The sequence below is a fragment of the Populus trichocarpa genome, chromosome 15 (assembly GCF_000002775.5).
Source record: "Populus trichocarpa isolate Nisqually-1 chromosome 15, P.trichocarpa_v4.1, whole genome shotgun sequence".
Lineage (NCBI taxonomy): Eukaryota > Viridiplantae > Streptophyta > Magnoliopsida > Malpighiales > Salicaceae > Populus > Populus trichocarpa.
In genome coordinates this window covers 1,297,206-1,323,429 of record NC_037299.2, presented here as the reverse complement: position 1 = coordinate 1,323,429, position 26,224 = coordinate 1,297,206, and the positions used below count along the sequence as shown (strand labels likewise).

Genomic DNA, 26,224 nt, shown 5'->3' with positions numbered 1-26,224 from the left:
GAATCATTGTGCAGCACAATGCTGTCCAACGTGAATTCAAATAGGCTCAAAGGAATAGAGCACAACTTCCAAGTAAGCTAAAATACTTGCTCCAAGCTAAAGCCACTTCACTTTCAAGCTAGACCGATCAATCACTTGGTATAAATTACTATAAATTAGTTCTAGTTAACAGATCCTATTCTTGTGTTTATCATTAGTGTGTATACGTACTAACAATGTCTATAGCACTAAACATTGAGGGCTCTTCACATAGTCCTTCACATAGTCCTTCGCATAGTACTGATCATGCGTGGCTGCAGTCCTTGATGACCGAAAGTAGGGCCGGAAATTCCAACCAAGTGAATGAGCTAGAGGTTCCAAGGGTTCCATCAGAGTTTCGTAAAATGAAAGAGAACACGGATTGCTATGAGCCACTGGTTGTCTCCATCGGTCCCTATCACCATGGGAAAAAAGAACTCAAGGAAATGGAGAAGCTCAAGGCTGAAATGGCCGGCCAGTTTGTCAAAGATAGGAGAGTGACTGCTGAAGAAATGTACAGCAAGGTCAAAGAGTTGGTCACCGATGCAAGGAAATGCTATGCAGAGGAGTCAACACGTCAGTTCAACGATGAGAAATTCACCCAGATGATGTTTCTTGATGGCTATTTCATTCTCCATGTTGTCTCCCACAAGCTTGCGAAACAGAACCTGAGGAAGGAAGAAGTTGCTTCGGTTAGAAGGGACTTGTTCTTACTAGAGAACCAACTCCCCTTTCGAGTTCTTATCCCATTGATGAGGTTGTTGGTTACAAGTATGCTAATGTTTAATTTAACTAGATGTGATTTAGCATGAACATGAACTAGAATTTTTACTTTAGTTGAAGTTGTAATCTTAGCATTAAAATTATAATTGTTGATGAACTCAGGTTATATAAAAGGAAAGGGGATCACATTGCCGTGGAGGATACTTCTTCGTCCAAACATGTAAAACAATCTTCTTTCTGCCATCTATTTTAGTTCTTTTGTGTTTAGTTTAGGAGCATTCTAAATTTATTAATTTTTTATTGAATTATTTATATTATTCTGCTCATAACTTGCATGCATCATATATTGTACTCGCATAAAAAATTGAACAACACAATTTTATTGCATTTTTTCCAGAGTTCGAGTCCGGAAAGTGAAGATCAAAATTGGATGAAAATACTTGAAAATTTCTCCAAAGACATTCATGAAATACCCCCTCAAAGAGAGTTGTGCTGGAAAAAAATATCCCTTTTTTTTTCAGAATTGCCGAGAGCATTAAAATTAAGATCGAAATCCCCAATATCCAAGGATACTGCCTTTGGTTTAGATCCTTATGATCATCTTCTCGAATTTTTTTATTTCATGTTCGTATACGGCAAATTAGGACAACATCTACCAGAGAGAAGAAGGTACGGGGAGATCACAAGCTGGAACCGGTATTATTCTGTCAACGAGCTTAAGAACGTTGGAATTTCTTTTATGCCAAGCAACACCCGTGTCTTCACCGATGTCAAGTTCAAAAATACATTGCTCGGTGGAGCACTCTGCATTCCTCCACTAAGCATAGAGGACTCAACCAAGTCCTTGCTTCTGAACTTGGCAGCCTATGAAACATGCGCTGGTTGGTATTATGGTAGGTGCACTTCGTATGTATGCCTTATGCGTTCACTGATTGATAAACCTGAAGATGTGAAGGAGCTGCGATCAAAGGGAATACTCCGCACCACTATAGGAAGTGACGATCAGATAGCACAAATCTTCAAAGAGATGACAACCAATCTGGCGCCCAACCCTACTGCTTATACGAAGGTCAAACGCTCTGTTGAATCGCATTATAGAAGCAGTGTCAAGAGATGGATCCTTGAAAATAAGGGTCCTTTTTCTAGAGCAGTGGTCAAGTACTCTTTTATTTATGGCATTGCAGTAAGTGCCATACAAGCTTACTTAGCAGAAACAAAAGAGAAACCAGGTTTCGGCAACTGCAGCTGCTCAAACGCCACCCTATAACACCCTTAAAACTTGATCATACACATAAGAGCTGTTTTTTTTTCTTCGTCCTTTTGTTCCCCCCATTAACAGTGTGGATTGGTTTGCCATATATATGTAATGTTGTACTGTTTGGATTGTCATTTCTTTCAAGAAGTCGTGTGATTCAAATTGATAATAAGCAATATATCATTTCCAGATACAAATTTATTAATGCATTCGCTTTCGCATGCACTTTCAAGAAGTCGTACAATTTACAGTTCATGGTTCTTTCTTTTCTTCTCTTATGCATTTTCAAGCTTTCATGGGACCAGTAAAGCATTCATATTGAAGCTATCTTTATCCCCCACGCATTTCACATTTTACAGCATGGAAAAAATTAAAAAAAATCAAGTCTAGCTTGAACAAGAAACGATGAGTTACTTCTTAATTAAGAGCAGAAATCATTAACATCACTTGAATATTAGGTATACATAAATCGATATTGACAAACACCCTACATCTAAAATTAATATATATTTTTTTAATATGAGCCTAGCTACCTTCAGATAAAAGGATAATTAATATGATATCAATGCCATATTTTCTATTTAAAAAACATATGAAATAGATAAAGCAAATCCAAGGTGTAGGGATTTAGTGTGCATAAAAGAAAGAGATAAAGCTTAATGAAATTGATTTTTTTTTAGAGTTGCTGGGATATAGGATGATGATGTGATACATTAATTAATAGGATTGAATGAGTATTATAAAATTGTTTTTAGACATTTTCAGTCAATATCTTTACTCCAATTAAATAAGAAATTATTAGGTATACTTTTTTTATATAATAATTATTAGGTAGGGCATTATTACCAGACATTTTAATATTTTTAAACATTAAAAAATTTGAAAAGTTGACTTCGAAAATGTTTAGGAATATAGTTGTGGTTGTTTTCAAAGTACTTTTCACTTAAAAATACATCAAAAAAATATATTTTTTTATTTTTTAAAAATTATTTTTGATATCAACGCATTAAAACAATCCAAAAACACAAAAACAATATTAATTTTAAACAAAAAAAATTCAAAATTTTTAGAAACACAAGTTGGACCGTGTACCAAAACGGTCTCTTCATCTGACTCTCCACAGCTAAATTTGGCTCCTCTTCATTAACAATAAAATTTCATAACAACTGTTTTAGAGGGTGTTTGAAAATATAGTAACGATTATTTTTTAAAATACTTTTCGCTCAGAAATGCATCAAAATAATATTTTTTTTATTTAAAAAAATTATTTTTGATATCAACTCATTAAAGCAATAAAAAATAAAAAAAATAAAAAAACTTTTAATAAAAAAATTATTTTTTAAAAAAACTATTTGGAATACAATTCCAAATCACCTTAAGTTCATGACTGAGGAACAATTTTTGTTTTTTCAAAACTGAAGCAAAAGAAAACTAAACAATTGTGAAACACGCTGTTAATAATTTTGACTTGAAAGGAAATTTCTGATAATCCCTTAAAATATCTTCACGAGAGTTGTGATTTGCATTTGGTATCAATTTCTACAAAATGGGGGAGGAAGACCTGCATTATGTAGATCTTGTAGAAAGAATTACTATGGTGTCCCACCTTCAGTGGACTTCCTAGTGACATTTTCTTTGCTGGTAAATGTCAAAATGCAGTTAAGAAGGTTAGATAAGAACCTAGTGATAATTTATTCACACAATTCGTAATCAAGATTCACATTTAACTCTGAAAAGCTAAAAAAATTCGATAAAAATGACTCACCACGTTAAATATTGTATTATCAGTACTCAGCCTCTAATAAACATTGATCATAAACACCATCGATTCCCCAACAATTAATATCAGAGTATAATTTTATAATAATATTTGATTTTTGCTCGAAAATAAAAGTGATCCAAATAGTGTTTTGGACATACCATCATGTAGAGGAGATTGAGAAAAGCACAAGGGTGAAAACGGTATAAAATTCTGACGTGAAACATGACCGCATGCGCCATAACACGTCGACGAGGGAGGCTGCCCACGCGTACCAACACGCCCACATGTTTTCTTCTCTGAAATGGGTTGACCCGACCCAACCCATGCATATGACCCGAATCATGATGACATCTTCATGACATCAACATGCACTGTTGACACGCCATGTCTACGACCAGTCAGCTATAGTGTTTTTACATGATGACTCTATTTAATAGAATTTTGTGTTGTTTGTACTTGTTTTTCTAGTATTGTTTTTATTTATATTATTTTTAATTTAATCATTAAATCAACTCTTTTTTATTGTTTATTTTGCCAGTATATTTTACAAGTCCAGTTGTATAAAGGATCGGCAAAATGTAATCATTTAAGCTCGTTTTTGAAATCTACATGAGGCTCAGAAGTTGTTATTTAAGATTATTCTATATTTTTCTAGTTATTTTTATATTCTTCTTTTGGTTAGATTTCAAAATTTTAATTTGATATGACATAATAATAGCATCTATTTAAACAGCTTGTAAGTTATGTTATATCAAAACAGAGTAGTGTCGTCTCTTTAGCACTTGAAAAGCCCAGAATTGCCTCAATGGAAGAAATGGCCGTAAGAGATGCAAGAACTAACTGATGAATCAAAGTCCTCTTCTCTGTTACCTGATTCCATTTAAGTTCAGTAACTTATGTTCAATATCCTATAATGTCCCTGGCTGATATAATAAAAATCCAATGGCCAAAGCCACAAAAAAACTACAGAGTGTGGTCTCCTTTTGATGGGGATCATGGAGTTAGCTCACCTCCCTTGGTCTTGGAGTAAGCTCACCTCTCTCTTCAAAAATCTTGGCAATGCAAAGGCAGCTGAGTGAACCTGTCCAGAAAGCATCACAGACAATATTCAGCTCTGCGAGTTTTAAGCCGACAGTTCAATTACACTGCTACTCTGAGTAACAGGATATCTTCTCCCTGGGAGTCCCAGGCGAGAAATTAGTTTTAAAGATGAGAAAATCCGTGAAATGCAGTTACCATCAATGTAATAAAGATTCCAAGACAGAATCTTTATGTTTACATGATGCAACATAAGAAAATAAAAATGTGGGGTTTTTGCAAATCCCAAATTGGCCATGAGAAATCAACTCTTGCAGGTACTGCTCATCTCTCATCCAGCTACAGCAAAAAGCTGTGCTCATGTCTACATTTTTAACCATCCTTGGAAAGGAAATAGACCACAGTAAGGAAATGAAACCATGAGCAGATAAAGTTGAATTTTGACCAAGCAAGAAGCTTTTCTACCTAATGAACCTATGAACATTAGAGATATGAAGACAAGTCCAGATAGGAGCAATTCAACAGTGCACAAAATTCAAGACATTTTTCATCAGCAACCATCACATTCACCTAATGAACCTATGAGCATTAGAGATATGAAGATGCGAGGAGATGACATGTACTTGAATTTCAAACTTTAAAACGGAGCTATTACCTCAGAATTATAGTACTTGAGTTCTTTTTTATGCTTGGTAGCTCCTTCTAACTTCTTGATAGGATTGACAGGATTCAAGAAATCAACAGGCGGGCCCTCTGTTGAGCATAGGACAAAGCCGATCACACCGCTGCATGCCAGATAGCAAAAGAGACGTGTAAGAATCAGTTCATACTCAGATAGAGAATTCACTAACATTAATAAAAACCAAAATCTCAACTTCATGTTGAAATTATTCAGCATTGAACATAAACAACAAAGGGTGTGATTGCAGAACTATACTTCAAGTGGGCATGATTTAAGTATCCACTGGTCCCACAATTGTTAGAAAAATATTTATGAGATGAAAAAAGCAAGAACAAGTATGAAAAGAAATAGAGCTCATCATTACCTTGGATATGTTGGAACACTTGCCCAGGCATAACGGACAGAACCCTTAAATGTTTCACAGCATATAGAGATCATATCCTGAATAAGATGTGTATGTAGCCACGTACTTTCTGCCATGTTACAGAGCACACCACCAGGCCTTAATGCTCTAGCTATTGACTCGAAAAATGGCTTTTCTACAAGCTCTTGAGCAGGACCTTAATCATGAAGAAAAATCTCATGAGCAACATTCCTAAATGCTACAAGGCTTAAAACTACAGAAGTTTCTATGAAGATCACAGAAACCAAGTTTTCAAATACTTCAGTTCTGACCTGTAAAAGGCAAATTAGGAAACTCTAGAACCAAAAAATTATTTCTCAAACTCAAAGGACAGTTTCTAGCAAAAATTTTCAATCAAATCAAACCAACACTTACGTTGAGAATATCCTCCAAATATAAACAACTAGAAACCAGAAGTTACAACAAGTTCATTCATTTGCACAGTTCCGTGGTTCCAAAACATGATTCTACCTCAATAAGTTACTGGCCAGGTATCCTGATTTTCCCTCTGGTGTTAACCACTCAACCTTATAAATAGGACAAAGACAGGTGCGCAAGGAGAAAGAGAGAAAATAAAGAAAGCACCACTTATTCATATTCTAGAACATACCTATAGGGTCTAACGAATCAACAATAATGGCATCGTCCTTCCCTTCAGGAGCTGACCGGAGAAACTCTACAGCTGTAAAGATTTCAGAAGTGAGATCAGCTAGGAAGATAACTGCAATTCGCTTCAATTAACCCAAGGAAAATTCATGCACAAATAATGAAGTCTTTATATAACCCAAGGAAAAGTGTAGAAAAAGGAACATGAAAAAAAAATGTTTGAACATACCATCACCTACATGAAGTCGGACACGAGGATCCTCAAACCCAACAGATAATTGTGGAAAAAACTTCTTAGACACCTACAGTAAATTGAAGGAGTTAGATGGAGAAGCACATAGCTTGTGATACATGAAGTGTTTCACCAAATCATCGCTTACATCTATAACCATCTGATCTATTTCACATATATCAATAAGGTCCACAGAACTATGGCGAGAAAGTTCCTCAAGAACTCCACCATCACCACCACCAACCACCAAAACCTGCGTTAGGCGTTGCATGAAGTGAGTATGAACCAAACATGAAAATGAAATTAAATACAACAAGTTCAAAAGACATCAAGACATAAAACATGAAAATGCTGTTTCCAAGGAAAAGCAACCAGTCAATTTTTAGCTGCATGGCTATGGGGAAACATATCCATGAAGTTCTAACGAGGAAATACAAAAACTGTAGCAAGGTAAATGACTCTTTTGCTACAACTACACAGAGTACTACGGCATCATATCAGGATTCATACAAGGGTAGTGGAAACACTATTGCATGACATCTCATGAATTTCAGATTGAAGACTCAAGCTTATCTTAAACTCAAGTTTCATTCTACTATCATTTTCTCGTGCTTTTCTTGCTTTAATTTACTATTTCAGAAAGAAAGGTAATAATAGTTCTTTCTTTGGAATGGAAGTTTTCATAACTCATTGACAAGTATAACTGTGAGAAAAAAAGAGAAGTAATGTTCATCTTCCATTTCAAAATTTCCTCCTAGAGTTCCAACGAACAGGTATTTGGCGGGGAAAAAACATGAATGTTGCCTAACCAATCACTTCTGGCAGTAAATAAAATACAAGAGGGTGAAATTATTAGCACTGGTTCATACAGTTTTGGGAGATGGAATCGAACAAAGGGGAAGATGAGTGATCATCTCCTGGTATGCACATTCATCTTTCTCAGTCAATTGAACAATACCATCAAGAACAAGCACTTTCCCAAATGATGTTGACTGCGAAGAAACAACTCTGTATCAGCCATGTCATTTACAAACTACACAGATGCATCAAATGTAGGTAGACTTCATAAAGAGAGGTGGCCAAACCTCAAAAACCAGGATCTCTTGGTACTCTGACTTTCCCTGGTAAAAAATCTCTTTCACTTCCAATGTGTGTGCTTCTCCTGAAAAAGGATGCCCCAAACAACATCTGAAGAGAAATTAAAATTTTAATTGCTGATACATTCTATATAGGACGAGATTTGCTGCATAAGAGAAAATTAAAAAGAAGAAGAAGAAGTAAGCAAAAAATTAAAAGAACTCTATTGTGGAAGCTAAAAGATGGCAGGTTGAACCTCTGGCATCCTCTGTCCCTAATATTATTTCCCAAGGTTCTCCTCTGTCGTGCAATGTTTTTAAATTAACTTCAGCAATTAAAAGAATCACGGAAAACACTTGGAGATTACTATTCACCTCAAAAACTGCAGAATTCGATACAAATAATTTGAAGTTGCAAGTTATTTACTATCATCAGTAAAAACACAATCCCAGATAAGCGTATACAGGGTCAACAAGTGGAGATAGTATTGCATTAAATGGAAATTCCGTAAAGGAGTGAAGCATACCGGGCCACATGGGGTTGTTGAAGTAAACCCTTTTGCTAGCTTTACCTATAATAACAAGGGAAAAGGAGTGTTAGCAATAGTAGCAACCAACAAAAACCAAAATTCCCAAAATCAAAAACAGAAATAATAAAAAAAAAAAAGATAATGACCAGAGCAAGAATGAGATTCTGAGAACCACCCAGAAACAACTGTAGAGTGGCATTTTGCATCAAGCTCAGGGGCAGATGCCTTAGCCTTCAAGCAACAAGAAGGAATAGCCTTCTCTGAACTATTCCCGTTATTCACCTTCCCATCCATAGTCTTCTGGCATTCCAAACCTCTTCCTGCGCCGCCCTCCATAGATTATCCTTTTCTTCTCCGGCTCAAGCCTCTGAACACCACAGAGTCAAGAAAAATTAGTGAATGCAAATAAAAAAAAAAAACAAACTTTATTAGTGAATACAAATGAAAAAACAATCATGGTGGTTAATCAATGATAACAAAATCAAAAGTTGGCCTTCAAATACAATCATTCAAAACATAAGAGTAAAGATTACCAAAAAAACTGTATAATTAGTGAATATAAATTATTAAAAAAATGAATAATTAGTGAATAAATACCGCAATGATAACAGGATCAAGAGTATTGATAATCAATAAATTCCAGATTAGTGATTGATTCAGTACCAAATAGAAAGCACAAGAATATATAATTAAGACTCTAATTGGATACAGATGCTACTTTCACTGAATATCAGAGAAGAAATTATTCATTTCCATTTTTGAATAATGTCACGGCATGCAAAGTGTATAACTTAGAAAGAAAAAGAACAAGAAGAAGTCCTATCTACACAGAAATAATCTATTCAAAAAATATTAAAAAGAAAAAGAAAATGTCAAAGGCAGGGAAATTGAGAGTTGGTTTATTAATAAAACAAAAAAGGAAAGGAAAGTCAAATTCAACTAGCACTGCCTTATTTATTGAACATGATAGCAACAAACGCGCAATAAACAAAAAAGGGTATGTTTGGTTCCCAAGAAACTGTAGGAAAATAAAAAAGAATCAAGAATATCAACATTCTTTTTCCACAAACAATAGTTTTTTTGTTTTATCGTTCTTTGAGAAATTAAAGAAAGGGTGCAAGAAACTGAATTTTCTCGAGAAACAAACAAGAAAACGTTAGGGTTTACTAAAAATGGAAAAAGAAACAAAGCCTTTAAAAAAACTTCTCTTAAAAAAAAACCCAAGAATGAATTCAAGAAAATGAAAAACTAGAAAAAAATATATATGAAAAAAATGATAAAAGCAACACATAGAGATATGACTGAAAGAAAGCTTAAAAGATAAAGAAAAAGATTATAAGAAAAGAAAGGTTCTTTCCTGGTGTTAATGTCAGTGAGAGAATGTATTATTGTCAGGCTCAATCTATGATGATCAGAAAGAATGAAGTGAGTAAACGGGTAATGACAGAGAGAGAGAGAGAGAGAGAGAGTCTCTCCCTTGTGATGTCATTCTTTTACCACCACTTGTCGAGTGTCTCGTTTCTAGATCAGATGCACCAATCATATTGCAGTAACCCCTTTATGTATTGACATGTTTTCTTGGATAATTTTATTATAAGCGAAAATGATCAATAATGTAGTGATTTCATAGCCCACATTTCGGTTTTTTAAACATTGAAATAAAATTTGAATTTTTTTTATGTTTTTATATTGTTTTTTATGTGTTGATATTAAAAATAAAATTTTTAAAAATATATATTATTTTAATTTATTTTAAAAAAATAATTTAAAAAGTAATTATTACTACAATATCAAACGCAAATTATATCAAACAATTTAATTATTAAGAGTGTTTATGATGATAATAATAAAAATAACTTTTCAATCATAACTAAATAGCTTCTAATAAAAAAAATATTTAATAGAAAAATGAACTCAAAATATTTTTAAAAAAGAATTGAAGGTAGTAAAAGTTAGAAAAAATGAGTTAAAATTTTCTAAAATAAAAATTTGAGTCTTTTAACTATCTTTTTTATTCAAGTCAAAAATTAATTTTAATCAAATATATTTATAATTTTTTTATTCAAAATCTAAATACACAATTTAAATTAACTTATAAAAATTATATCAAATATAATTCAAATTATCCGGTATCAATGGATTAATATAATGGTTAATAAAATGTAGATTCAAAACTCATACTTGCTATAAGTAAAATCTTATAAATACTTTAATTTTGATGTAATTAGTGTGTGTTTGGTAATACAGTGCAAGATGTTTTTTAAAAATATTTTTTAATTAAAAGTTTATCAAAATGATATTAGTATATCAAAATAATTTAAAAATATATATAAATTAGCAATTTAATATTTTAACATGTGAAAAGTAATTTGAGAAGTAGAAACTAGAAACTAAAACCAATTCAAGAATATCATCGAACATTAAAAAAATAAATAAATAAATAAAACTTGATATTTGTGAGCCAATATACACCATATATACACCATATATCTTAAAGTGAATCAAATAAATCATTGTTTTTACTTTCTATTTGCTTGTGATGGTGATAAATGTGGATCATACAAATTATATAGATTTTGTTTGGAATTTTTTTTTTTATTTTATAAATTTTGTTTTAATATCAATATATTAAAATAATTTTAAATAAAATAATAAATTTAAAACAAACAAGAGTTTTAACTGCAATTCCTAGCTTTCCTTGTCAGATTCTGTCTTTTCTTCAAAAAGTAGCTTGTTGCCTAAAGAGAAACGATTTGTACAGTAGCTGTTGCTGTCCTAAAGAGAAACGTAATGGTACTTTACCTTGATCGAGCTTCCATTTTCATGGCTCTGTTTTTTCTCAGCTTCACATTAGGAATGGTCCCAATGTGAATGATGTGATTGGATGTCACGTTCATTTGATGCTCGAGGCCAATGTCGTTGTGCTAGACAAATAGAAAGTTATAATTTTTTTTGATTCCTAAAAGTGTGTTTGTTTTGTGTTTAAATATTAAAAAAATATTATTAATTTTTTTATAAATTTAAATTGTTTTAATGTGATGATATTAAAAATAAATTTTAAAAATAAAAAATTATTATTTTAATAAATTTTCAAGTAAAAAACACTTTGAAAAACAATCGCTACTACAATTTCAAACACTACCTAAAAATTACACTTTAAAATTATATAAAAAAAACTCAAATTCTAAATAAATTTATAAAAAGATTAATTTTAAAACTAATCTCAACATTGATTATAAAACTACTTGCTATTTAACCTAGCGGGTTGTAAATGTTTTTCCAAAAAACAATATTGGGTATACAAGCTATTTCGAAGTGTTTTTTTACATAAAGAAATTCAAAGTTAAAATAAAAAAAGATTTATTCAAATATCTAATGAAATAGATCAATAATCATTAATATAAATAAACAAAAAAAATTATCAACAATAACTAAAAGAGAAATTGGTAAAATTAAGAGATGAATGTATATCAAGATATTTAATAACATAAAATAAAATATTTATCTGATTGTGTTTACTGAACTTGTTTATTTAAAAAAATAAATGATAATAGAAATATAAACATAAATAAAACTGATTGAATAAACTCATGTCCTAAAAAATATTATGCTAGGCCGAACATACAAGAAATATTATTTAAAAATAAATATTTTTTATTTTGAAAAATAAAGCTCATTTGTATAAAACAAAAAAAATGAATGAATTAAAATAATATCTTTAAAAATCAAATACAAACAAAATAGTTTTTTTTAGAAAAAAAAAATTCTATTCAAAAAACATTTGAAAACTTGTGACTCAAGTAATAAGACTAGAATAAACTTATAGAAAATAAATTTAAGATAATCACAAAATCAATCTTTATTTTTAGAATGACAAGATGTCTAACGACATTAACTTTTTAAACATGTAACCCGAGTCATTAACTAGATTAAAATCATTGCAAATGGAAAACAAATAAAGCTCAATCCCCAACAAATCAAATGTCGATGATGAAACTAGAAAAAAACATTAATTACACAAAAGAATCTAAAAAAATTATAATTAAGAGAATGAGGGTGAAGATAAAAAAAATAGAGCACAAACAAAAACTTTCAATTGGAGGGTTAAATTGAAATGAAAAATAAATTTAACAAAATAAAAACAAATCAAAATAATGAGGGTCAAATTAAAAAAAAAACAACATAAACTTTGATTGAATTGTGAAATTGAAAACCAATCAAATTTTAACAAAAGGGACAAGGAGAAAAAAAAAAAAAGAACCAAAATGAAAAAAAATACTAGAAATTATAATTAAAGTACTAAATTGAAAACAAAATTTTTTTTTCTAAAAGGGATAAGAATGAAAATAATAAATCAAAAGAATGAGAATTGAAATTGAAATAACAAAAACAAAAAGTAAAATTATGTACTTTAATTTCCTAGTAAGAGAGAGAAAAGAAGCGGAAAAAAAATGATCAGTGGCTACAAATCGCTATCATATGTTATAATGTGTTACACCACGAGGAAGAAGATGTGGTGATGTTTCCAATGACACAATAAAAGTGCATGTTTGGTCACAGGATGACGTCTCATGTGCCGCCTAAAAAGCATTGATGCCACCCATAAACTAGTGTATAATAAGCACAACTCAGCAGCTTTCTGAAATAAAAAAACTGAAAATTCAAAATAAATATACCAAAACACCTCTTATTACTCTGGAAATTACAAATAAACTCGTGTGAAAGGACAAAAACATCTCTAAACACAAAAGGTTATTTTTTGTCTTTTCTAAGAGCAAACACATATTTCTAATGTATTAAATAAGGGCAGAACAAAAAAAACTCTTGGTCAACAACTCAATATTTTTTTTTACCTTGGAGGTAAATATTTTTACTATTTTAAAGTCTTTAGAAAGACTAAAAAACCCTTGGTCAACAATTCTAATTTTTCTTGACTCCAAGGGTAGAAATGTAATTTAAGTGTACAAAAAAATTAGAAAAGATTAAGATACTCCCAAATAATCTTTTAATGACAAATGGACCTCTAGAAATGACCAAACCACCCTCATCACAAAACCTCTCATTTTTTTCCATCCAATAGCAGAATGATAATTTTATTATAGTTATCCACAATAAACTATAGCTATCCAAGGGCAAAATGATAATTTTACTTACTCTTTGAACATGATAGAATAATTTAGTGTATAACTAAATGCGTGTTCGATACTACGCTATGAGCTAACCTATTTTTTTTAATGTAAAAAGAATGTTAAAGTTATGCAAGCATTTCCAAAAAAGAAAGGAAATTTGAGACTCATGTTATTATTTCAACTATATTTAATAAACTTGGTTAATTTAAATAACTTGAATAAAAAATACAATGATAATAAATAAATTGGAAAAAAATTCACAATGAAAAAAAAAACATGTTCAATTTGAGACCCTGATCATTGATTTGACTAGGTTCAATAAACTTGATTGATGGAATAATATGATTAAAAAAACCATCAATAGTAAATTAATCATTTTTTTTGCAATAATAATTAACTATAAAAATGAGTTGCCAAAATAATAATCAAGAGGAGAATAAAGAAATGCAAGTTGAAAACTCATCATTGCTCTGTTGTGGACATCTCTTTACCATAAAAAAGAGTTAATCAAGATGGTTCTGATGCTATAATGAAAGGTTGTATTATAACACCAAAAGAGGCTACACGCATCGTAAGAGAAATAACTTAGAAAGCAAATCAAACATAAAATCATGAAGTGAGCATCTCATACTTATATTTAATTAATTAATTTAATTTTAAAAAAAAGGACTCGAGATAACCCTGCTCAATTCCAAACCCAGTGAAAATTCCTATAGAAAGGAAATAAAAAAATAATAAAGTCCAATCTCCAATTAAATAAATGTTGATGAATGAAACTTAAAAATGCATGAGCTTAAAAAATGAAAAAAAAAAACAAGCAGATTCAGGAGAATCTCTTAAACTTGAGTTAATCTCTTAAACTCACAACTCGTGAAATCCTTGATCCAAACCCAATCAATAAGCTCAATTCCCAACCAATTTAATGTTAAAGAATGAAATTGAAAAAAAATAAATTTAAAAAGTTTATCATAGCAGAAAAAATAACCATACAAAAAATTTAATCTTATATGAGAAAAAATGGAGGATGAAATCGTAAAAAATCAATTTAAAAAACCATCTAAAATAAAATAAATAACAATAAAAAGAATAAGGACTAAATCTGATAAATAAAAATAATTTAAAGGAGGATGAAATTAAAAAAAAATCCAATTCTATAAATTAATTTAAATAAAACAAATAATAATTAAAAGAACATGGACCAAATCAGAAGGAAAACAAATTGAAGGGTTGCTTTAAAAGTTTGGAGGGTCAGGTATAAAAATCAAGGAGGAGAGAGAAAAAAAGACTGAAGGAGCCAATCTAGAGATCCGTTGGCCATACGTGCACCATAAGCAATCGTTTGATTGCCAAACACCAACGCGTGCAGCACATGTCAATCACTTTGTTTTATTAGTATTAGTATTTATTAAATGACTAAATTACCTTGAAATCAACTTGATTATAACAAAAACAAAACCATAAAAATATGAAAAAGCTCATGAATGTTAGTCAAAGAATTTTTTTTCTTAGAAGGGTATTTTAATTAAGAAAAAAACACATAGATTTGTTTTAATAAAAGCAAAGGCACAAAATAGCAAAAGAACATATTATTGCCATATATAGTATTTTGTGACATGATACAAAGTAAAAACATTATCTCTTTGAAATTGTATGGCATTATATTTTTTAAAAAGTGATTTTTACTTGAAAATATATTACATTAAAATCATATAATATTTTGATATGTTAGCCAATTTAATGTTTTTTTAAATTTGTTTTTTTTTATTTTTAATATCAATACATCAAAATCATCAAAAAAATACTATAAAAATTAATTTAATATTTTCCAAAAAATATATATTTTTAAAAAGCATATAAAAACAAATCCATTACACTCCCAAAAATATTTTTTAATTTTTATTTATTTATTTATTTATTTTTGTTAATGGTAATTGATTTTTTCACTTTAAATTAAAATGTTTTAGTATTTTTTGATTATTTTGATGTGATGATGTTAAAAATAAATTAAAAAACAAAAAAAAAATTGAATTCAATATATTTTCAAGAAAAAAACAATTTAAAAAACAATTGTTATCACAATGCCAAACAAGTAGGCAAAATTAAATAATTATGGTAGCTTATGCTTTTATGGTAGATCAAAGTTAAAATAACATATTTTTTATTTATAAAAATTTAATTTTTATTTATTTTATATATAAAAAAATATCTAACTAAACATATATTTTTTTTAAATCAATTTTTATAAAACTATGTTATAAAAATTGAGGACCATTACAAATGCTAGGGCAAGTTTACCAACCATAGAGGCCTGTAAGCAATTTGGACTTTTAGTCCTTTAAAGGGGAGTAGATGATGCACAACTCCAAGTTGAGGTAGGAGCTTAACCAAGTATAAAATATATATTGCATTTCCTTCAACTCTACAAGGCTTTTGATTTGATTAATTCATTAGAAGTGAAATAATAATTATTTTTTAAAATATTTTTTATTTTTTATTTTTTAAAAATTATTTTTAACATCAACATAACATAACATATCAAAACGATATGAGAATAAAAAAAATATTAATTTAAAATAAAAAAATAATTTTTTTTATATTTTTTTCAAACATCTGATTTGATTCAAAATTCTTTTTATGATTTATTATGTAAATCCTAAAATAATATCATTTTAATTTAAAAATGAAGCAACATTATTTTAAATAAATAAATCAATACCGGATTGTATCTCAGCTAAGTCATAAGTTTGATCAAATTAAATATATTCAAGATCTATATCTTTAATCACTAAAACTCGGCCTGAACGACACTCCAAACCCTTAAATTTCAAAGTTAATCATTCAGATGTACTAATTGCCGTTTGGTAGAGCGATTAGACCGCATTTAGATTTAATCGAATAAACTAAATCAAACAAGTTTGATCAAATTAAATATATTCAAGAAGATCCATCTTCAAATTCGGCCTGAACGAAAACTCCAAACCCATAAATTACCAAGTTAATTCGGTTCTAACATAACCATTAGTTAGAGATCATCATTCAATTGTACTAATTGCCGTTTGGTAGAGCGATTATACTGCTTTCGAAAATACTTTCAACTTGAAGCAGAAAGTCTATGATCCATCAAGATCTAGTTATAGTATTTCAAAGTCAAATACAACGAAAAAAATATAAATATAAACAGGTACCATACTGTACGCATATGTATGTTAAATACTCTATATTAACAGGGAAAACTGCGGAGCTTCTTTAGCTCAACAACGATCACAGTAATGTTATCTTTACTACCCCGAGCCATTGCAAGCTCGGTTAGCACTGCCGCTGCCTCAGCTGCGCGACAACTCTCGCTCACGACTCCCTCCCGGGACTCCCTCCTCCTCATCCGGCCACTTAGACATCTCTTTGTGACCCGGCATGCGAATTCGTTGGCGATGACATCCCATAGGCCATCGCTTGCTAGGATGAGGAATTCATCATCTTCTGTTCGTTCAATCACGGTGACATCTGGTTTGGATGATACAAATGGTTTGAGATACTCATCGCCTGCACCAGGATATTAAAGCCTCGTGAGGAAGGATTCATAATAAAATCTACAGAGAACAGAGTCAATTTAATAAGCTTCAGACATACCTAAGGATCTAGAAGTGGCAAGAACTCCAAGAACACGGTGTCCATTCCAGTTTATAACCCTTCCACCTGCCGCCTCAACCCTCTCCAACTCATCAGGTCTGTCGGGCTTTGCAAAAAAGAGGTGTCAACAGATTGTTCATTAATTCTTAATTATATATTTATATTTTTACAGTAGCAGTGTAATTTACAGATTCTGATTTCATTTTCCTTTTGAAATTTAATATAGGACCTTGAGTTAAGATAAAAAGGTGACCGTCCCATTTGATTATCATAATATTCTATTATTATCAAATGATTTTTACTAACTAAACAACACACAGCACCCTAAAGACAAATTTTATTGAACATTACCTTATGATCAACAGACAATGGTACAGCAACCCCACTTGTACAAATCACAGCTCTGGAGTCCCCACAATTAGCCACCACAACCTCGTCCTTCCCAACCACCGCAACAACCGCCGTGGACCCAATCATCTTATTCTTCACCACCTCCTCATCCATCCTCCTAAAACAATCTTCCATCAACTCCTCCCACTCCACACCACTAACCCCTTTCTTTCCGAGCTTTCTCTCCATTATCTCCTCCACAATAACTCCATGCAACCTCTCTTTACAAGCCTCCGCCACAAGAGCCCCACCATGTCCATCATAAACACCAAAAAAATCATACTTCTTTTCACCTCCATTAAAACTCAAAAACCCCAACTCCACCTTCATTGTATCCTCCATTTCTTTCCTCATCCCTATAACCGAAGCTGATCCATAAGACGAAACAAAGTCATCTTCCAAAACAACATCATTTCTCAGCGATGTTAACGACAAAGACTCTTCCTTTGACTCATCACCATCGTTAGCTTTTGCACCAAAGAATTCTTCTATCTTCTTCTCTTCTTTCTTATCTTCACCCCACAAATTACCACCCTTCCTCTCAGTGCCACCATCCCCGCCGGAGATTGTGACATGGGATTTACTATTTTGACACGTGTACCTCATTCGCCGGGTTTTTAATCTTCTACTTGATTCATTTCTCGCTGTAAGCTATCTCAAAAAAATCGCCAAGTTGTCGCAACGGACCACAACACGAACAAAAAAGGGAAAAAATCAGTCTTTCTAGTGTTAACAAAACAATCCCCACAAAAAGCAAAACTCAAAGTCTTGGTGCCGACACCTTCATTTGCATGCATGAAAGAAGAAAGCTTTTTAGCAGTACAGAAAGAAAGGCACTTACACCTAAATATAAACAAATTAGCAATGGTGATTACCTAAGGGTTAGGCCATTGATATTTTTGGTTCACTTGGACACTGCCACATGGGATGTATAAGAGCCGCTGGTGTAGATATTGTAAGAGAGACGTGGAGGGTGGAGATTGAATAAGGAGTACGTGGAGGGTGGATATGTGAGTTCGAGATTCGATGCGGTAGAGAGTGGGACCCAAGAGGGTATCGTGTTGTTTAATTAAAGTAGTGAGAGTTTGGGGTTTTGGATGTGTTCGTATCTGACAAGGAAATTTTTAAGACACGTGTTTAATGACGCAGAGTCGCTTGTCCGATGGGCTGCTGCTTTGACTATCAGTGTCGGTTATGAAATTCTGTGTTTATCTTGTTGGACGGTTGCTACGTATACGTTAAAATGTTCACGGTGGGTGCGTGTACAATAATCGGAGGCATGTCGTTAGTCGGGAGAAAATTTCGAATTGTACTATAGATTAGTGATTATTTTTAAAAATTATTTTTTTATTTAAAAATATATTAAAATAATATTTTTTATTTTTAAAAATTATTTTTAATATTAACATATTAAAATAATCTGAAAAGAAATTAAAATTAAAAAAAATTAAAAATTTTTTTATTAAAAAAATATTTTTAAAACATGAAAACAAATAAACTCAAAGCAGTGATGGGAGGAAAGAGAGAGAAAAAAATATATCATGATTCTAAAGATATATTGAAACTTTAACTACAACAATTATAGTATTGATATAAAGATATCAATAAATCAAATCTAATAATATAATAAAAGGTTACCGATAGTAGTTGAAGTAGGCTATATATATTGTCCGAATAACACATTTTATTTTTATAAGGCATATGTGGTATACTTTGATTATCCATTGATGATTTTTTTATATATATATTATTTAATTTATCTCATCAAAATATTTTTAATAATTTTAAAGATGATTATTAATAATTTTAAAGATGTAATCATCGAGGCTTCGATATTACTCCATATTCTTATTTATTTTTTGTTTCTTTCTTTTTCATTTCTCTCTCTAAGCTTTTTATTTTAACAATTCTTTAAAATATCAACTTTTAGAAGGCCTATATTCAACTTTTAGAATTTATGTATTTTTTTCTAAAATAGTTTATTGTATAAAAGGGATATTAAAAGGAAGTGATTTTAGGATCATGAAAATGTTACAAAAATAATCAATTAAATTATATTTTGATTCGATTATTTATACAATGACATGAAAATACACGCATAAATTGATGTCTATAGTTCTTTATTTTGAGCTCATCCCTTTAGTTTTAGTTACATAGGACTGAAAATACAATGAAAAATACAATATTATCAATGAGAATATTGAGGGATGTATAGTACTGTTATTAAACCTTCTTCTAACTTAGTTACTCATTAAAATGGTCATGTTTTTTTATTTCTTCATAAGCTCTGCTTATCCATCCATGAAGATTAGCAGTCGATGAATTTTTATCAAGAACATAACTAGTAGGTTTACAAATCCCAGGCCAGTCAACAAAATGGAAATGGAATCTCCTTGTAGCTTTTTTGAATGAACAAACGTATACTACATTGAGTTGTCAATAACTTTCTGTCAAACAATGTGATTACATTTACCAGTAATCATTGCAGGAGCAGGTTCCATCCTTGAAATGATGAAATCTATTGGCATCCCTTAACACTATTTCTTTCCTTCTGACAATAGAGAAGTATTTGAATGCTGTGTGACAATCTCCGCAGACGCGAAGATTTTTGAACACCCTTATAGGTCTAGATGTTGATGTGCTTATAAAACCATATGCAACAGCAATTTTCTCACTGTGCTGGAACAAGTATTGCTCCTTCTGTTCTTCTTCCACATCATGAAGAACAAAATCTGTGCTGGGAATATAGCCTAATTCCTTTATTTTCAAAGCCAATTGATCTAGTTCATCATAAATCTCTTGTGCTTGTGGGTGTGAAGTATCCCCAACATAGAACTTGTGCACCTTGTTTTCCACTTCTATCCAGCTACAACCAGCTTCTTTAGTCAAATTTCTCTCCTTCATTTTCTTTCTTATTTCAGCCACCTCTTCCCATTGACCAGCTGAAGCATGCAAGTTTGAAAGTAGGATATATGCTGCTGGATCATGTGGATCCTGCTCAAGAATGATCTCTGCAGCATGTTTCCCGAGATCCATGTTGCCATGAACTCGGCATGCTCCCAGAAATGTACGGAGGACCAAGGCATCGGCCTTGAAGGGCATTGAGTTAACAAGCTCCATTGCTTCTTCAAGATGTCCTGATCGACCCAATAAATCCACCACACATGCGTAATGTTCCATTCTCGGAACAATCCCATGTTCTACCTTCATTGACTTGAAGTGTTTCAATCCCTCAGAAATCAAACCCACATGGCTACAAGCTGATAAAACAGCAATATAGGTGACCTCATTTGGGCTCACACCTGCTTCTAGCATTTTATGGAAGGTTTCCAGAGCTCTTGTTGCAAATCCATGTTTTGCAAACCCTGTGATCATTGATGTCCAGGATATAACATTGCCATCTCCCATCTCATTAAAAACTTGGAAAGCAGCTTCTATATTTCCGCACCTAGAGTACATGGAGATCAGAGCATTACAAATGTGAAGGTTTGACTTAAAACCAGATTTCAGTATCCGAGAATGGATTTGCTCGCCCTTACCAATTGCTCCAATGCTAGAAGCTCCACTTAAGAGACTAGCAAACGTGAAAGCATTAACCCCAGTCCCTGCACCCTCAATTTCATTAAACAGTTCAAATGCTTCTTCAGAATTCAAACTCTTGGCATATGCATTAACGATCGTATTATAAGAAACCAAATTCTTCTCAAACAGAACATCAAAGGCTTTCCTAGCATTTTCCATGTTACCACACCGAGAATACATGCTAATAAGAGAATTCCCAACACAATTAATCGACGCAAGCCTCATTTTAACCACAAGTGCATAAACCTGTTCACCAAGCCAAATATCAGAAAGATTTGCACATGCCTTGAGAACGCTAGAAAATGTGAAATGGTTCGGTTTAACTTGTCCCTGAACCATTTCCAAGAAGAGTTCAATTGCTTCCCTATCACACCCACCACTCTGCACATATCCCGTGATAATTGCAGTCCAAGACATAACATTATGAACAGGCATCCTATCAAACACTTTCCTAGCATCATCAACAGACCCATCCGCCACACACTTTGCATACATATCCACCAAACTACACCCAACACAAACATCCAGATCCAACCCTGACTTCATAACCAAACAATGGAATTGCCTCCCTAGCGACAACAAACCCATTTCAGCACAAGCCGAAACAACCCCACTTAACGTAAACCTATCCGGGACATATCCACTTAGAACCATATCTAAAAACAAATCAACAGCATCCCTTGAAAATCCCAATTGTTGAAACCTAGTTATCATCAAAGTCCAAGTAACCACATTTCTGTCAGGCATTCTATCAAACACCTTATAAGCAGATTCCAAATCACCATTCCCCTTCACAAACATATCAATCAAAGCACAACCCACACACACATCAGACTCAAAATACCCAGTTTTTAACAAAAACCCAAAAATGATTTTCCCAAGCGAAATGTTCTCTTTGTTCGAACATGCCCGAAAAACCCCAGTAAAACAATACTCATTAGGATAAAACCCACATTCAAGCATGTCAAAAAAAGCACTAATAGCCTCAAATGCTTTCTCATTATTAGCATAACAAGAAATCAATGCGCTCCATGACACCAAATCTCTCTTATTTCCCATACTTTCAAAGATTTCATGTGCTTGTTGCCAATCACCACATTTTGAGTAGAGACTGATTAAAGAGTTCAAAATGACCGAGTCAAGCTCGAGTCCCGACTGAGTCAAACGATGATGGACGAGGTGACCCAGTTGGTAATTATGTGACCTGATGCAGGATTTGAGGAGGAGAGAGTAAGTGATGAGGTCTGGGTGGGTCCCTTTTTGGGACATTTGATCAAGGGTCGAGATTGCTTTCTGGAGATGACCCGCATTAAGGTGGTGAAACAGACGGTCCTTGAGGGAGTAGAAGCTGCTGTTTTGGGGTTTGAAGGTTGTTGACGATGGAGGTTTTTGGCGGGAAGGGTGGTTAGTGGGTTTTGGAGAAGGTAGATGGGTTTTGGCGGGAGAAGAAGGTAGAGAGAGACTTATCATTGTTCGTTTCGTTATGACAATTTGATGTCTGAAGAGGTCCATGTGTTTGGTTATTATGGAGTAAATTCTCTTTTAATCCCTCAGTTTTGAACATTGTTATAAATTAGTCCTTTAACTTTTATCACCATTGTTATTAAACCCAGCCCAACAAATCTACTGTTGTTGAAATTTAATATTATTTTTACCCGACCAGATTCCCCAATGAATACCATAGGCTAGCATACGGGTTTCCTGTTGTTGAAATTTCCTTTTGAACAAAAACTTTCACCGAAACAAAACTTAATCAATATCGCATGCATCATTGAAAACCTAACCAATCCACGAAATATTATCTGGATGAATTCCTAAATTTTAATATGAATTACACTTGTAAGACTCAACTGAAAAGGGTTTTTCATTCTGCAAAAGCTTGCTTTAATATACTATGATCATTTAAATTAAAAAATAAATCATGTGCTTTTAAATTTTGTAATACCCACCTATGGATTTGCATGGTCAGCAAGTAGACTTGCTTCCAAAATGTGTTTTGGTTCGAGTGCTAGATCATGAGGATCTATTTGCCAGTAAATTTAATTCTAGTATGTGTAAGCTATTTAAGAATAAAGCTTTATACTATCAAAAAATTGATATATGAAGAAAATAACCTGGCTGTATGGAATTTCTCACCAAAATTTGCCTCAGCATATTTTTATCACCAACATCGGCAAGTAGTTTTTGATTCTTATCACCTGCGATACTAAATGCCGATGTTCCTTCAGGAACTGGAGAAGACTTTGGAGGCAATGTTAGGCTTTCTACTCCTTGTTCCAGCATCTCCAGGACTTTGTTCATTGGAGGACGGTTGTCAGGAATTATTTGTATGCACCATAGCGCGCGGCGGCGACAACTATCTTCTTTGCTGTTGTCTTCTCCTCCTCTCCTGTTGCATCTCCAAATTCCATGTCTTTTCCGTGCAAAATTTTAGTGTAACAAACGTGAAGGAAAGTAAATCTGGATTGAATTATCTTGTTCGGCCACTTTATTCAACCTCTTTCTTTAGCCTGCCTTTTCCATTAACAGCATGCCAAAACTATAAATGTCAGCTTTCCGTGAAATACTTCCAACGTTTTAGCAGAAACAAATCTGGTGCTATGTATCTTATTGTTCCTGTTGCTGCAGTCAGAAACAGTGTTGCTGCTCGAAGGATACAATTTAGCAAGTCCGAAATCAGAAACTTTCGGAGTGAAATTCTCTCCAAGAAGAACGATCTGTGGCTTGATGTCAAAATGCAGAATCTGCATTTCACAGCCCCGATGAAAATATTCAATCCCACCAGCCACCTCAAGAGAAATCTCATACATTTTTTGCCAACTCAAAAAGGTATTTCCTTTTCGAGATAGAAAACATTTACCGAGAGATCCATTAGGCATGAAGCCATACACCAAAGGACGCTTTGATCACTCATCACAGAAACCAACGAGCCTAACATGGTGAATCCTTACTAGAAAAAATAGTATTGAAAGAAAAAAACCAGGAAGATGGAAATAACAGAGAGTGCTTGAGGAACCTTAGATGTTGTCGTTTGAGTGTTTGAATAAAATAGGCACTTAGCCGACTTAGTTAGAAAAGAAAGAAAATCCTAAAATTATTAGAAAAATAAAAAATATCTAGGAAAAATTAAAGAAAATTAAAAACAATATATTCTAGGTTAAATTTTGAGACCTTCCCTACCTGAACTTTAGCTGACATTGCTATAAAACAGAGCCTGTAAAACATTTTAAGTATAAATGATTAACTAAATAATTATCACAATTTTTCATTAGTTTCAACAAGCTATGTAATTAGTAAAAAAACTAATTGCTAATATGAATGGCAAAGTTTGATGATAAAGAAAAAGAAAAAAACATAACAAATAAAATGCACATGATTTTTTTTTGTTTGGCACAAAAACAATATAAACTACAATCTTAAATGATAAGTGCAAAGATCACAAACATAAAATTAAGTGATTTATGGACCAAATTGCTAGACAATGATGATATATAACTTGGATCACGCTAGCTCAAGTTGTTGTTTGAAAGTGTAGTTGCGGTTATTTTTTAAAGTGCTTTTTCACTCGGAAATGCATTAAAATATTTTTTTTTATTTTTAAAAAATTATTTTTGATATCAGCGCATTAAAATGATCTGAAAACACTAAAAAAATATTAATTTAAAGTAAAGAAAAAAATAAAAAAAATTAAAATTTTTCAAAAACATTTTTAAAATGCAAAAACAAACAGGATATAGTATCATGGACGTAGTTATGTATTAGTTGATCTTACTTTTGCTATTGTCATTTTTTTTCTCACTTTTCTCTCCCCTTCTCTGTTTTTTTTTCACCGTCACTTCTCACTCCTTTTATTTTTCTTTGTTTTTATACTATCATCTTTTTTTAAGATAACAAAAAATTAAAATAAAAAGACGAGAAAATAAAAGTACGAAGAAAAATTTTAGCAGAAAACACCACTCAATTTCCTTGTTTCTTCTTCTGTCTCCTTATCAAACTTTGTTGTGCAGATGAAGTCTAGAGAGAAACCACACTCTGGATCAATTAGGATGTACTTTTCCAGTCGATTTTTAGTATATATATTTTTTTATATTTAGAAAATCTTGATATTATAGCTACAGGATATCAATAGGATTCTTTTGGATATTTACTTTAAGATCTTTTACTTTTGAGTATGTGAGCTGATAATTTTTTATATATTATACTAAAAAACTAATATAAATACTTGAATTGTTAATATGAAATTTATCATGCTTCTTGATAATTCTTATATTATTATTTTTTCCTTATCTTATTTATGATTAAACATGATCATTTATTGAAATTGAATCTTTGATATGAACTATTATACATTTATGAATTGATAGCTCATCATTTGATTAATGTTATTAGTTGAGCCTTGAGATATGAATGTGTGTTTGATTATGATATAAACATATGGTATGTCAGTTAGAATACTCATATTAATATGGTTGTGTTAGTCTTTATGCACATCATATCTGAAACTCTAGGGAGTCACCAACCTGTATGGACTAATCATCCTACAATACGGAGCCTCATGCTCATTATATTTTGATTTTTTTACGAGCTTTATCTTATAATATTCTTGTTATGGCTTATTTGAGAAACTTTCTTATAAGAACCTAAAGTCATATTTGTATATATATTTATCATTGTTGTATTACCTCGTGTATGTATATTGAATGTTATCTACTCACTGAGTTGTTGAACTCACCCTCTCATTATTTATCATTTTCAGGCTTATAGCTTGTTAGCAAGTCGTTTTTGTTTTACCTTCAGAACTTGTTCTTTTGTTGTAATTAGTACTTTTCAATTATGTCTAGCTAGTACTCCGCAATTATAAAAGTTTGTATTTAACTCCCATATTAAGACTATCAAATTATATTATGAAGTAAATTTTGTATTAGTGTTCTGTTAAACAATGATTGAGTTATTTAAAGAATAAGTTTATATGTAAGTTTAGGTTCGTTTGGGTATGAGTGTCTGGAGGGGGATTTTGTCTATGTGTTGGTCATGGATCCGGAAATTGGATCGTGACATGATGTCTTATACCAAGATGTATAACATTTCATCATTTCCAGATGAAATCATTAGAGGAAACAATAGTCTTTCTTTGAATTGGACCAGACCAGAATGTGGATTTTGTGAAGAGC

The 26,224-nt window shown here is 31.9% G+C and overlaps 5 protein-coding genes across 7 annotated transcripts; 1 reads left to right on the top strand and 4 right to left on the bottom strand.

The window, feature by feature from the left end:
* Window positions 1–67: 67 nt before the first annotated feature.
* On the top strand, window positions 68–2,193 carry LOC18105505 (uncharacterized). Its single transcript, XM_052447322.1, has 3 exons — window positions 68–775; window positions 904–961; window positions 1,139–2,193. The coding sequence occupies exons 1-3, from the start codon at window positions 216–218 to the stop codon at window positions 2,006–2,008; spliced, it is 1,488 nt and encodes a 495-aa protein (XP_052303282.1). The 5' UTR covers window positions 68–215; the 3' UTR covers window positions 2,009–2,193.
* Window positions 2,194–4,602: 2,409 nt separating this feature from the next.
* LOC7465536 (spermine synthase) lies at window positions 4,603–9,834 on the bottom strand. 3 transcript variants are annotated; one of them, XM_052447323.1, is made up of 11 exons: window positions 9,686–9,834; window positions 8,472–8,695; window positions 8,323–8,367; window positions 7,805–7,881; window positions 7,589–7,711; window positions 6,868–6,972; window positions 6,717–6,789; window positions 6,492–6,563; window positions 5,843–6,038; window positions 5,452–5,581; window positions 4,603–4,839 (listed from the first exon to the last, which is right to left on the bottom strand). In XM_052447323.1, exons 2-11 carry the CDS (start codon window positions 8,659–8,661, stop codon window positions 4,765–4,767), a joined length of 1,086 nt encoding a protein of 361 aa, XP_052303283.1. In that variant the 5' UTR covers window positions 8,662–8,695; window positions 9,686–9,834; the 3' UTR covers window positions 4,603–4,764. The 3 variants fall into 3 exon arrangements, with proteins under 3 accessions (XP_052303283.1, XP_002321935.2, XP_024442076.1); XM_002321899.4 differs by having other exon boundaries at window positions 8,472–9,830; XM_024586308.2 differs by lacking the exon at window positions 9,686–9,834 and having other exon boundaries at window positions 8,501–8,682.
* Window positions 9,835–16,550: 6,716 nt separating this feature from the next.
* On the bottom strand, window positions 16,551–18,354 carry LOC112324315 (protein phosphatase 2C 51). The gene is made up of 3 exons (XM_024586352.2): window positions 17,433–18,354; window positions 17,082–17,187; window positions 16,551–16,994 (listed from the first exon to the last, which is right to left on the bottom strand). Exons 1-3 carry the CDS (start codon window positions 18,075–18,077, stop codon window positions 16,675–16,677), a joined length of 1,071 nt encoding a protein of 356 aa, XP_024442120.1. The 5' UTR covers window positions 18,078–18,354; the 3' UTR covers window positions 16,551–16,674.
* Window positions 18,355–19,719: 1,365 nt separating this feature from the next.
* On the bottom strand, window positions 19,720–22,554 carry LOC7475603 (pentatricopeptide repeat-containing protein At3g49170, chloroplastic). Its single transcript, XM_024586291.2, has one exon. The coding sequence runs from the start codon at window positions 22,521–22,523 to the stop codon at window positions 19,941–19,943; it is 2,583 nt and encodes an 860-aa protein (XP_024442059.2). The 5' UTR covers window positions 22,524–22,554; the 3' UTR covers window positions 19,720–19,940.
* A 448-nt stretch (window positions 22,555–23,002) lies between these two features.
* LOC112324366 (LEAF RUST 10 DISEASE-RESISTANCE LOCUS RECEPTOR-LIKE PROTEIN KINASE-like 2.8) lies at window positions 23,003–23,863 on the bottom strand. The gene is made up of 3 exons (XM_024586786.1): window positions 23,628–23,863; window positions 23,168–23,442; window positions 23,003–23,076 (listed from the first exon to the last, which is right to left on the bottom strand). The coding sequence occupies exons 1-3, from the start codon at window positions 23,861–23,863 to the stop codon at window positions 23,003–23,005; spliced, it is 585 nt and encodes a 194-aa protein (XP_024442554.1).
* Window positions 23,864–26,224: the final 2,361 nt, after the last annotated feature.